Source organism: Marmota monax, unplaced genomic scaffold, assembly GCF_021218885.2.
Source record: "Marmota monax isolate L192 unplaced genomic scaffold, Marmota_monax_Labrador192_F-V1.1 WCK01_AAM20220418_F8-fsc00122, whole genome shotgun sequence".
Lineage (NCBI taxonomy): Eukaryota > Metazoa > Chordata > Mammalia > Rodentia > Sciuridae > Marmota > Marmota monax.
The window spans coordinates 6,998,541-7,010,817 of record NW_026695223.1 but is presented as its reverse complement, the minus strand read 5'-3'; the positions used below and the strand labels follow the sequence as shown (position 1 = coordinate 7,010,817).

The window sequence follows — 12,277 nt, the reverse complement described above, 5'->3', positions numbered from 1 at the left end:
CAACACCACCAGCAGACTCAGACATAGAAAGGTTTTGCCTGATGGTATTAGGTTTATTTTGTGGGATAGCAGAATTTGGGGCTTTCATAAGGCACTTATAAGGCATAGAATTAAAGGTAACCACAGCTAAGGAGAGGCCCACTCCCCATTATCCCTGGGGACAGGTGTAAGAGAGCACTTTTGGGGCCACAGAGGACACCCTGCCAGAGAGAGAAATCCAAGTCCAGTGCTCCAATAGTGTGGCAGGAGAGAGGTGTGACAACAGGCCTGCTTGTTGATACCAAGAGCCTGCAGGACAATCTTAAAGTCTGGCATTCAGGGTTGGAGGCACAGGGCCCATCCACTTCTCTCCTGCATGAAGAAAATCACAGATGTCTACACGCTATTTTCAAGTGAGTTGGCAGAGAAGTTGGCCCACGGGGGTTTTCCAGGAAGCCAAAAGGCTTCCTTCTCTTCCATGGGGGGTGGTGGTGGCACCTCCCACCCCATTTGACCTTGAGCAGCACTGACTATCCAAGGCTTCCTGTTGGATGTGCCAAGAATATTTTGCTCTGAACCCTTCTGTCTAGTCAACTGATATAACAGAAGTGGGGCTGGAATCAAAGGCTGCGGGAACTTGAACTTACCCAGCAGGTATGCCAGCAACTCCATTCGGTCAGAGCCAAATAGCATGTGAGTTTGGCCATCCACATGGGCCACGGTGACAGGCAGTCCAAAGGCCTGAGAAAGCAGTTAGTAGTGCAGGGGGCAAGGTGGACCAGGTGTTTATTAGGCTGGGGTGGAAGGCTATAGTAACTTTTATTAGGGACCATAGAAGCAAAGCCACCAAACAAATGTTTGAAAAGAGGCTCCATGATGCAAGGCACCTTCTCTGCTTCTATAGCACAGAGGCTCTGAATTTCTCTCAACATGTTCCTTCCCCACCTATCTTGGGCTCAGGCAGAGGAAGAGAGGAAAGGATTGCCTGGAGAGCTAAGAAGGACTCATGAGGGCAGGGGGCTTTTGGGTAGGAGCCCCATGCTCAGAGATTCTCAGGCTGTACCTTCAGGATGGGGCTTGGGAACACACAGTCACTCACCCCATATTTACAGGCCACCTCTGTGACCTCCCTGAGCTTCTTTTTCACCTCGGCTGTGGAGATCATCTCCAGAAGGCCTTGGGCTTGCTCTGCAGATAGACCTGCCTTCTCTGCAGCCTGAGGGGACATGAGGGAATATAACTGTTGGCACTATGAAGGTGAAGCTCTATAGAAAATTCTGGTTGTTCTTTTTCTTCCTCCAAGCTTTCCTGGCAATGTCTTGACCCACCCATCAGTGGTGGTCAATTCTTGTCAAGAGAAACTCTTCTTTCTCTAAAATCTTCACAAAAGTGAAAAGAGCAGAGGGCACAGAATCATAGTCACAGAAACTAAATGCCAGAGAGCATCTTAGAAATCAACTAATCCTACCTCTTCCCTTCAGGAATGAATTACAAATTACTAGCTCAGAGGCAGAGGCTGTTGGCAGCAACACTAGATTCCAAGTCCCTAGAATTTAAGTCCTGTCACCATGGCCCATGTGGTTCCTTCCTTTCTTGGATTTCCTGAATATCTCATGCTGCTTTTTTGTTTGTTTTGCAGTGCAGGGGATGGAAGCCTGGGCCTGAAGCATGTTAGACAACTGCTCTACCACCAAGGTACACACTCAGCTCTCATGCTGTTTTGAATCAGTGGCTGGATTCTAATTCCCATGGAACTATTCAGAACTCTGGAATAAGGTCATGGCTACAGCTACGTACTTGGCTTCAAGAGAATGATAAAGACTTCAGTTTAAGGGTGGTTGTTAAGGTTTGGGATCAGTGATTCTTACCTCTTGAGCTGCACATTAAAATCTCCTGGGAGTTTAAAAAAAATTCTAATGTATAATCCATCCCCCAGTCTCTACTGGAATTTCTGGGAATAGGGTGGCACTCAGTTGTTCTATGTATTGTTAATGTACTGCTTAGGTTGAGAAGCACTGCAACCTGACTTCACGAAGTCCATGCTAAAGACTCATCATCTTTGACAGGTTAAATAAGAGAATGTGTCCTGGACCAAACAAATGTTCAACAATAGGGGAATGGATAAGTAAACAGAAAGGTCACTGGGTGGAATGCTAGAGACAATAAACAACACCTTCAAAAAGTTAAGGTTGGAGCAGAAAATGATAAGTAAAAAAAGCAGGTTAAAAATATGCATATACTTTTCAGGAACAAAGAAAGACGTCAGCAGATGTATTGACTGATCTTTGTTACATTTAACTGGTATGATTCACCACCATTTGTTAGGTATGAATATGCATCATCTATCTTCTGTAAGCTGGAGGAAAAATACTGTTCTGAATTTCCTGACTTAATCCTAAAGAACATTTTACTTTAAAGCCCCTGTGTCTGTCTGGCATCGATGCTTCGAGCTCTTCACTCAGTGTCTATATAATTCTGGCACTTGTCATTATCCCTTTTTGTCTTTTTAAAGTCTCCTGCTTTCTACTCTGCATGTATTGGGGTCCTTGGAGATTTGTGAATACTCCATCCTTCCCCATCTGGAATTCTAATACTGATCATCTCTTTCCCACTGACTTCTTTCATCAAATACATTATATCCACGGTTGCCCATTTTGCATTTCCTCTTGCAACCATGAGAATTTTTTCTGTTTTGGTGCAGATTGAACCCAGGGCCTCAAGCAGGCTAAGCACACATTCTACTACTGAGCTATACCCAGCCTCTGAGACATTCTTTTAAGAATCCTCCTCATTCAAGCTTTCTGGTAATTTGTTCCCTTAAACACAGATACTCTTTCTCTCCAAACCTCTCGGGCCTTTCCCATGCAGTATGAAAAATACTGTGTTCTTCCCTCTCAAGTGCCAGCTGTTCTCAGGTTCTCTACAATTGTACTGGGGATGGAGTCAGGGTACTCACAGCCAGGATGCTCTGGGGCTCTGAGATGTCTTGGTCCTAGGAAGAAGAGAATACTCAGCAGGAAGCAGTGTGGCAGGAGAGAGGTGTGACAACAGGGAAGGGCACGATCAGAATTCAAGAAATGGGCCTCAAAAGGGTCAGATCCTCCAGAGTTCCTCCACCCCCCCACCCCCAGTGAATTCCCACATTCCTGCCCTCACCCGTGACCAGACTCGCATCCATAGCTCCCTGGACACCTTCTCCAGCATCTCTGGGTTCTCCATTTTCACAGCAGTAAGGAATCGCATGGCAGATACACTTCCTGTGGGCAGAGGCATTCAGAGATAGGGCTCCTCTCCTTTGTATCAGGATGGAGGACCAGCTATTCTGATGTCCCCAAGGCTCTATCACCTGCAGCCTTTCACCAAGTTTCCCATGACCAACTTGCCCTGCTCAGTCTAAGTCCCCATGACCTTTAGCTCACCCTGCTCTGATCCTGAAGTTTCCCAAGGATGTTTCACTTAAGTTAGTCTCCAGAGTCCCTCCTTCCTGGCCCTCTGATCTCCAGCTGCTCTGCTCTCCACTTGATTCCCCACATGCAGCCCACTCTTGTTACCTTTTTCAATAATCACAGAGAAGAAATCCTTGGGGAATCTGAGGGGAACCTGGAAATGCTGTTTCAGGAGACTGAGTTCACTTTTCAAGTACTGTCCTTTGCGAGGAAGCAGACCTGGGGGTTTGTTTCCTGGCAGTGGAGAATTGTACATGCTGAGAGAAGACCTAAGAGTCCCAGGCTTGGAGGATCCCTCCCTGGTTGAAGGGCAGAGGGTAAATTACTAGCTGCAGGTGCCAATATAAAGACTTGGTTGAGGACAGCTCCTCCAGACCACTGAGATCAGCCCTCCTGCAACACCCCCGCCCAGCCTACCCCAAATGCTTCTCCTTTCCTACCGCTGTCTTTCATGATTCCTGCAATGAGAGTGGGCTGCAACTGTAGCTTGATGTTCCAGATCTTCTGATACCTGCACAGGACCTACTGGTGCAAAGGAGGTGAGCCAGTGTGGACCACAGAAAAAGTGACATGCTGAAGGAAAGGGATGGGGCTGGCTCAGGGCAACCAACTAACGGGCAGAGCAATGGTGTTAAGAGCACTGAATTGTTTGGTGATAAGATCAAAACACTCTCCAGTCCTAGAAATCGATTCCATGATCTTTGTTCCTGTGGATGGTTTCCATCCCGTTCTTGATTATTTGGAGTTTGCCCCCGTTCTTTCTCACTATTGTGGAAAGCAACTGTACCATCTTAGGAAATAAAGACTCCACTTGGAAATTAGGACTGCGACTCTATTTAAAAGCACACAGTGAACTTCAATCAGGTACGCTCTCTGTCCTAACCCCAAGGGCAGTTCCAGGAATTTTTGGAGGCCTCTGCTCCACTGCTCTGCGCTCGCGCTACCCGCTGCCCTCGCCCTTCAGGCTCTCCCACTGTCACCTCGAAGCACAGCCAGGAGTACGGGGACAGGACGTCGTAGAAGAGCTCCAGGGTGCGCGGCAAGGGCCCCATGCTGCAGCGAAGGAGACCAAAAGCGAGGCGGACCGCTGGAGTAAAGGCTGCGAGAGAGCACCTTTGCTCCTTGGCCCCAGGCTCCGCCCGCTTTGCTTTTTTGGGCCCGCCCTTCGACCCGCCCACCGCGGTGGAGAGACGTTCCTGGGGCCCAATGGGGCGAATCGCGAAGGATTTCGCCTAGGCTTGGTGCAGAGTGCACCGGAAGAAGACCCGCGCGAGGATTGAGAGGGGTGGGGCTGGCACCTGCAGTCTCCGCCCCGTATGAGGTGGAGGCCGGGGCGCAGAGGGTGGTGTGAGACGTTTGTGGGGTCGCCCAATTACCTGTGCTCATTTAGCGAACCACTAGACCCCTCAGAACCTCATTCCTCCAGCAAATGGGATCTACTTAATGATTTAAGAGTTGTGAGAAATGAAGGCATGCCAATAAACGTTAGCTGTATATTGTTACATGGCAGTTGCATGAACATCTTAGGACTGGTGCCTTGTAGAAGTTCCCCGTTACACATTTTCTTGTGTTGCCTTTATCAAAAATTAGCACAATGGCTAGAACATAATTGACAACATAATAGTCCTCTCTTATCCACCCTCCCAATACATTTAAGATCCCCAGGGAAATAACTGAAATCGAAGGTGCAGATTGAAGGTCACTGTGTGCTTTTAAATGGGATAGAGTACCAAAACCTATCTGTTTTTTCCTGTACAAACATAATTATGATTTTAATTTGTAACTTAGGCACAGAAATTAGCAGCAATAATAGAATAATCACAACAAAATACTGCACTAAAAGTATGCACTTTGGAACCATTATTAAGTAAAATAAGTATTACTTGAACTTAAGCACTTCAGTACTACAACCTAGATGGCTAAGTGACCAAGAGGTGGGTGATATATACAGTGGGGATACCATGGACAAAGAAAGGGATGATTCACATCAAAGTGGGAAAGGTGCATGATTTTATCAAGCTACTCAGAAAGACTGGCAATATAAAACTTATGAATTTTATTTGTTTCTAGATTTTCCCCTTAGTATTTTTTGACACCAGTAGACTATGGCAGAAATGAAACTCTAGAAAATGAAACTATGGATAAGAGAAGGAGGACTCTGCAGGCCCAATTAGCCCACCTAAGTGGCCTGGGAAAGAAAATATAATTACAGCTTCCAAAAGACCCCAGCAGATTTTGAGAATATAAATTGCAGAGTTGAAACTCTGTGTGTCAAGAACCTGGTATCTTTGATCATAAGATCATTGAAAAGCTCACTAAATGAGCAGCAAAAAAATGAAGGGAATTTTTACATTCTTCTGAGTGTGTAACAGAGAGACTGGTAGGGGATGAGGAAGACTCACTCATTATCCCACAGTAATTATAGGGACAATGGGGAATGATCTGCCCTATTTTTATCAGCTAACATGTCATGTCTTAAATGAGAATTTCATATACTGCATTGAAACAGCATTTTAAAAAAATCTTATTTAACTTTATTAAAACTATTTTGAACATTACTAATTTAGAAATTAGAGCACACACAGTAAAAATACAGCTTCTCGTGTATTCATTAGCACATAACTACAGCCTATCAGAATCCAAAAAGCCAATCTCTACTTCTATATGAAATATGTTATAATTTGTATCTGGAATGTCTTCCAAAGGTCCATGTGCTCAAAGTGTGATAACTAGCTTAGCACTATTGAGAGGTGGTATTCTGAGTGCTGAGGAATATAAGCACCTGGCTAATTATTTGATGTGGGAGTGAAAAAACAAAACAAAAAAAAAAGTTGCTCATTTTAGTCCTTTAGATATAAAACAAAGAATAGGATAACTGGGTCAAATGGTGGTTCCATTCCAAGTTTTGTTTTTTTTTTTTTTTGAATCTCCATATTGCTTTCCAGAGTGGTTGCACCAGTTTGCAGTCTCAACAGCAATGTATTAGTGTACTTTTTCCCTCACATCCACACCAATATTTATTGTTACTTGTATTTATTTATTTTTCTTTTTATTTTGTGGTGCTGGGGATTGAACCCAGGGCCTTGTGCATGCTAGGCAAGCACTCTACCAACTGAGCTACATCCCCAGCCTGTTACTTGTATTCTTGATAATGGCCATTCCGACTGGAGTGAGATGGAATCTCAGTGTAGTTTAATTTGCATTTCTGATTGCTAGAGATGTTGAACATTTTTTCATATATTTGATGACCAATCATGTTTCTTCTTCTGTGAAGTGCCTGTTAAGTTCCTTTGCCCATTTATTGATTGGATCATTTGTTTTTTGATGTTAAGTTTTTTGAGTTCTTTGTATATCCTGTTGATTAATGCTCTTTCTGAGGTGCAGAAGGCAAAGATTTTCTCCCATTTTGTAGGCTCTCTCAGTTCTTGATTATTTCCTTTGCTGTGAAGAAGTTTTTTAGTTTGATACTATCCCATTTACTGGTTTTTAATATACAGTGGTGCAGCCATATCAATGTTTATAGCAGCTCAATTCACAATAGCTAAGCTATGAAACCAACCTAGGTGCCCTTCAACAAAAGAATGAATAAAGAAAAGGTGGTATATATACACAATGGATTATTATATAGCCATAAAGAAGAATGAAATTGTGGCATTTGCTGGTAAATGGATGGAACTGGAGACTATCATGCTAAGTGAAATAAGTCAATCTTCCCAAACCAAAGGCTAAATGTTCTCTCTGCTATGTGGATTCTAACACACAATAGGGCAAGGGAATAGAAGTTCATTGGATTAGACAAAGGGGAATGAAAGGAAGGGGGGATGGGATTAGGAAAGACAGTAGAATGAATCAGTCATGACTTTCCTATGTATATGAATACATGACCAGTGTAACTCCTTATCATGTATAGCCACAAGAATGGGATCCTATTTAGGATAAGTTATACTCCACATATGTATAATATGCCAAAATACACTCTACTATCATGCATACATAAAAACAATAAATAAAAAAAATTTTTTTCTAAGTTGGTTGGCAAATTCAATATAAAGTGTGTGTGTGTACTGAAGAGAGGGTTTAAGACAACGAGAATAAACCCAGGAACAGCTCCCCAGAGAAAGTGACCAAACGAAGAGTTGAATGGTAGGTGGGAGATAGACCGTTGAATGTAAGTTAGGTGTGCTGCAAATATAGGATAGTATAGACTGGAAAGTTATAAATTTATTTATTTATTTATTACAAACAAAATTTATTTTTTTATAGTTCTAGAGGTTGGGAATTCAAGATCAAGACACCAGCAGATTTGGTGTCCAGTGAGAACCCGCCTTCCGGTTCTCATTTTGTTCTCACATGGAGGAAGGGAAAAGGAAGCTCTCCAGGGTCTCCTAATCACACTCATCCCATTCCTGAGAGGTCCTCATGGCCCAGTCACCTCCCAAAGCCCTCACTTCCCGATGCCAGCACCTGGGGAATGAGGATTTCAACATAACAAAATTTGGGGCAGGGGACACAAACATCCATGACAGAAAGAGTGTGTGTGTGGTGGGGGGAGCAGGTGAACATTCCACATAGAGCCAGCAACATGTGCAAAAACCCATTTCTGGGGTCTGGAGGAACTGACAAGGGCTCTTCAGCTGCAGGACTGAGAGGGCAGTACAGGAGATGAGGCTGGACCCGGGGCAGGTAAAGGGTGGTCATGTGACAGAGTCCCATTGTATTAATGGACCACATTTTATTCATCTACTAGCCAGAGGATGGACATTTTAGTGTTCTAGTTATTGACCATTATGAACAATGCTGTGAATATTTGCATACAAATCTCGGTGTGGGCATATGTTTGTATTTTTCTGGATAGATACCTAGGAGTGGGATTAGCAAGCAGATTTGATGATAGGTTTGTCTTAATTAAAAAAACAACAAAAGGATAGACTTCTCCAAAGTCGCTGTTCAGATAGTTAGCATCACCATCATCTCCACTTTATGGATGGGGAAATTATGAGACCTTAAAGCCTGTGAGTGATGAGGGTGTGAACTGAATCTTTGAGATCCTGATTCAACCTCTGCTGATTTAACACTTTGGTGACCACTTCCTTTGTTTGAAATTTTCAATTTCTAAGAACAAATCTTGTCTTCTTCCCTCATCTCATCTTGGTTTCAGAAGTGTTAAAGAACATGTCATTCAGTTCTGTCTTGGGGGTGGGGATTGTGCCTGTAGGAATTCCTGCTGTGTTTGTTTTCTTCTTTGGTCCCAATGTGGATTCCTACGCAAATTTCAGGCCACTTGAGAATTTTTATTTTCATGCTCTTTCCAGGAGGAAAATGAACAAACCTAGCAAGTGTTTTCCATTTGATCACTCCAGTGATCAAATCCCCCTTCTTGTATCAAGAACAATCTTCTTGGGGCAAAATAAATAACATTCTAGGTGCTGACTTAGTGTGGTTTCTTTCCAATGCAGCAGCTGGTGGCCTGTGGTGCTCATGCCAAGGACAGCATGTGGGCTGACTGTCAGGGGCCCATGAACCAGTTGCTCAAAGGACATTTTGCCTCTGGCTGGTAATTACCTCCTCATGATTTTAAAGGTTGCATCAGCCGCCTTCTGCTTTCAAGATTTGAGCTGATTACCATGCTCACATCCTCATTTTGCTGAGGATTGCAGAAGAGTGAGGCAGCTCCACTCTCCAGGTTCTGAACAAAGCAGCCAGGAAATACATTTTCAGGCCTTTAGCTCAACTTTCACATGACCCATGGATGATATGCAGGGGAATTGCTTTTGCAGAGACAGGGCTACCTGCAGAGAAGGCTCAGGCAAGGGTAAGGTTACCTGCAGAGGCCCCACTGGGGTCTTTGAGTTTCAGTTGTATATTCTTAGGGCCTGGGTGTTTTTTAGGTATCCAGACTCTGAGAGTATACCTTGCCACAAATTACACAGGCTAGGAACACAACTGGGATCCTGATTCGGGCTCCAAATCTTAAGCTGTGAATCAAGCTGCTTCCAAGATTCTTGCTCTCCAGAACGCCTTTGTGAGTCTCCAGGCTAGCTGTAGGGCCCTCTCTTGTGTTTTCTTGCCATCTGTGCCTTCTCTTATGACAGACCTTGCCATATGATATTGAAATTGTCAGCATCTTCCACTGTACTATAAACTTGGGTAGGGGGGATGACAGGCACGTGTGTTATTGACCTGTAGTACAGAGTTTGGTTATTCATTCCCTTTAATTCACAGCTCGTATGATACAGGTCCGTACCCTTTTAAAAATCTTTTCCTTTACACTGTGATATCCCCCTTATATTATTATCAATAACAACAAAGACACAGGCATAGTTTAAGCAACTTCTATTAGCTCAGTTGGTCCTTCAAGGGTCCCATAAAGTAGTTGCCATGATTAACTCCCATTTTTCAGTCAATGGAACTGATTTATAGAGAGGTTAAGGAATTTGTACATGGTGTCAGAGTGAGTTGGCAGGGCCAGGATCTGAATTCAAGTGGTCCCTCTCTGGAAGCCACACTTCTACCTTCTATGCTGTATCATGACATAGATACTGTTGCGTGTGATTGGTGACAACCTTGGGCATGATCATTACCTCCTAAAATGCACTGTGAGAAGCTTTCTATAAATACAGATGGCACTGGACTGCAGGTCTTGTTCTGCCTCTTGTGTTTTTCACTTGACACTTTCACCTCATTGCTATTGACACATTTATCTCACTATTTCTGACTGTTATGTCCTATTTTATCCTGGCCATGAGCTTCAACTCACTTCCTCCACAAAGAACAATGCAAGGAGATCCCCTCATGAACCTGTGCTGGATTTTCTTCTGGGAGCCCATTCAGGAGTGGATCTCTGAGTTAAGATCTATGTGAATACATTATTTCACCAGTGCTGATAAGTTGCTGCCAGAACTATGGTACTGTGTGGCACTCTGGTCAGAAACACCAAGGTTTTCCTTTCTTCCCATTCTCACCAACACTTGGTAATTTCTGGCTATTCTGAGGAATGTAAAATGGTACAGTAGTCCCTTCTCATCCACAGAGGATATATACCAGGACTTCCAAATGGGCGTCTGAAACTGCAAATAGTCCTGAGCCTTATATATACTATTCTTTTTCCTAATGGACATATCTATGATAAAGTTTAACTTACAATTTAGATGCAGTATGAGATTAGCAACCATAAGTGATGATGAAATAGAATAATTATAAAAATATACCATAATAAAAGTTATGTGAACATTCTCTCTCTCTCTCTCTCTCTCTCAGAATCTCTTACTATACTGTTCTCACCCTTGACTGGGAGTAATGAAACTTTAGAAAATGAAACCCTGGATAAAAGGTGATGACTGTATCTTATTGTTGTTTTAATTTGCATATTTCTGGTTACAAGTAGGCATGAACACTTCTTCTGTTTGCTGGTCAACTGGGTTTTCTCTGCCTACTTGTGCGTGTGCGTGCACGTGCACCCGCGCGTGCATGCACACCCCCCCGACTATTTTCCTTGTATAGCCTAGCTGGTGGCTTCATAGAGTTCAGATATCATTATGTCTTCTTCCTCTCCTTTCACTGAATGGAAATCCAGTCTTTGCCTTATGATGAGCACTTTTGGGATTTTTATTTTGTTTTGCTTTTGTTTTTTTGATTTTTTAAATTGTAGATTGACATGATACTTTTAATTAATTAATTAATTAATTTTTATGTGGCGCTGAGGATCGAACCCAGTGCCTCACATGTGCTAGGCAAGCACTCCATCACCGATCCACAATCCCAGTCCACTTTTGGGATTTGGTACAGTAAGTCATTCCCAACCCCTTGGTTACAAAGTTATTTATGTTTTCTTCTATTAGTTTATAACTTTGTTCTTTACATTTAGATCTTTTATTTATTTGGATTTACCTCTGCATAAAGTTCAAGGATGAGATCCAGCTTGGTCTCTTTCTAAATAGTGAGCCCCAGTGCTCAGTCCCACTTAGCAATTTGTCCTTTATCCACTTTTATGGGCGACATATCTTCAGTTCTCATGGATAAGTGAGTCAGTCTATATACCTACTTTCTTGTTATCTTTGTTTATAACTTGCTGTATCTTAATATCTGGTAGTGATATTCACTATTCAAGAACTCCTATTCTTCTACGTAAGTTTTAGGGTAGGTTGTTGGGTTCATCAAAAAGTAAATATTTTATTTCTAGGAAGATTGAGTAGATTTTTTGATAGGAAATTCCTTGCTTCTTTATGATTCTTATTTGCCTTTATGTCCTCTATGCCTGTATCCCATTATATCTCAGACATACAGTTGCTTAATAAATATTTATAGAATTGGACTATTGTTGAACTGATTGATGATCTCCTTTCAGTGGCTAGTGAGAAATGTAATAATGCAAATCAGCATTGAAGCCATCTTGTTTTCTTTTGAGGAAGGGGAACCAGAGGAGGAGAGCAAAGCCAGGAAGTGGACCCCTTGAGGAATGAATGTGGCTTTGGTTTTAATTTTTATTATAACTCAAGGAGACCAGCGATTTTTGACTGAAAATAGCTTTTGCTTAGAGATTTAGAAGTGGCCATATGAAAGGGCCAGTAGCACATAACTTTCCTATGTCCAATTATTACAGAGGGAAAATGTTGTGAGTTAATTCATATAATCAAATCGTGGCTTGTTAAAAAGTTGAGTTGCTGATACCTCTACAGAAAAGATCATAAATCAGCTCAACAATAGTTCAGAGGTGGGCGCCATCTAGTGGCTATGAGCCCAAACACTACCACTGGCTCCTCAGTACTGAATAATAGGATGCGTTTTAAAATACTTCCTAATTGCAGGGCACTATTCTAAGAATTTTTCGCATTACCATTACCCTGTAAAACATT

General features: G+C 42.6%; 1 protein-coding gene and 1 non-coding gene across 3 annotated transcripts; both read right to left on the bottom strand.

Moving 5' to 3' along the window:
• Nucleotides 1-28: 28 nt before the first annotated feature.
• Gstk1 (glutathione S-transferase kappa 1) lies at nucleotides 29-4,568 on the bottom strand. 2 transcript variants are annotated; one of them, XM_046434170.1, is made up of 8 exons: nucleotides 4,406-4,564; nucleotides 3,866-3,947; nucleotides 3,531-3,659; nucleotides 3,136-3,236; nucleotides 2,936-2,971; nucleotides 1,079-1,195; nucleotides 627-720; nucleotides 29-351 (listed from the first exon to the last, which is right to left on the bottom strand). In XM_046434170.1, exons 1-8 carry the CDS (start codon nucleotides 4,475-4,477, stop codon nucleotides 302-304), a joined length of 681 nt encoding a protein of 226 aa, XP_046290126.1. In that variant the 5' UTR covers nucleotides 4,478-4,564; the 3' UTR covers nucleotides 29-301. The 2 variants fall into 2 exon arrangements, with proteins under 2 accessions (XP_046290126.1, XP_058431703.1); XM_058575720.1 differs by lacking the exon at nucleotides 3,531-3,659 and having other exon boundaries at nucleotides 4,406-4,568.
• A 1,911-nt stretch (nucleotides 4,569-6,479) lies between these two features.
• Trnaa-agc (transfer RNA alanine (anticodon AGC)) lies at nucleotides 6,480-6,553 on the bottom strand. The gene has a single exon. It is a non-coding gene; the product is annotated as a tRNA-Ala (tRNA).
• Nucleotides 6,554-12,277: the final 5,724 nt, after the last annotated feature.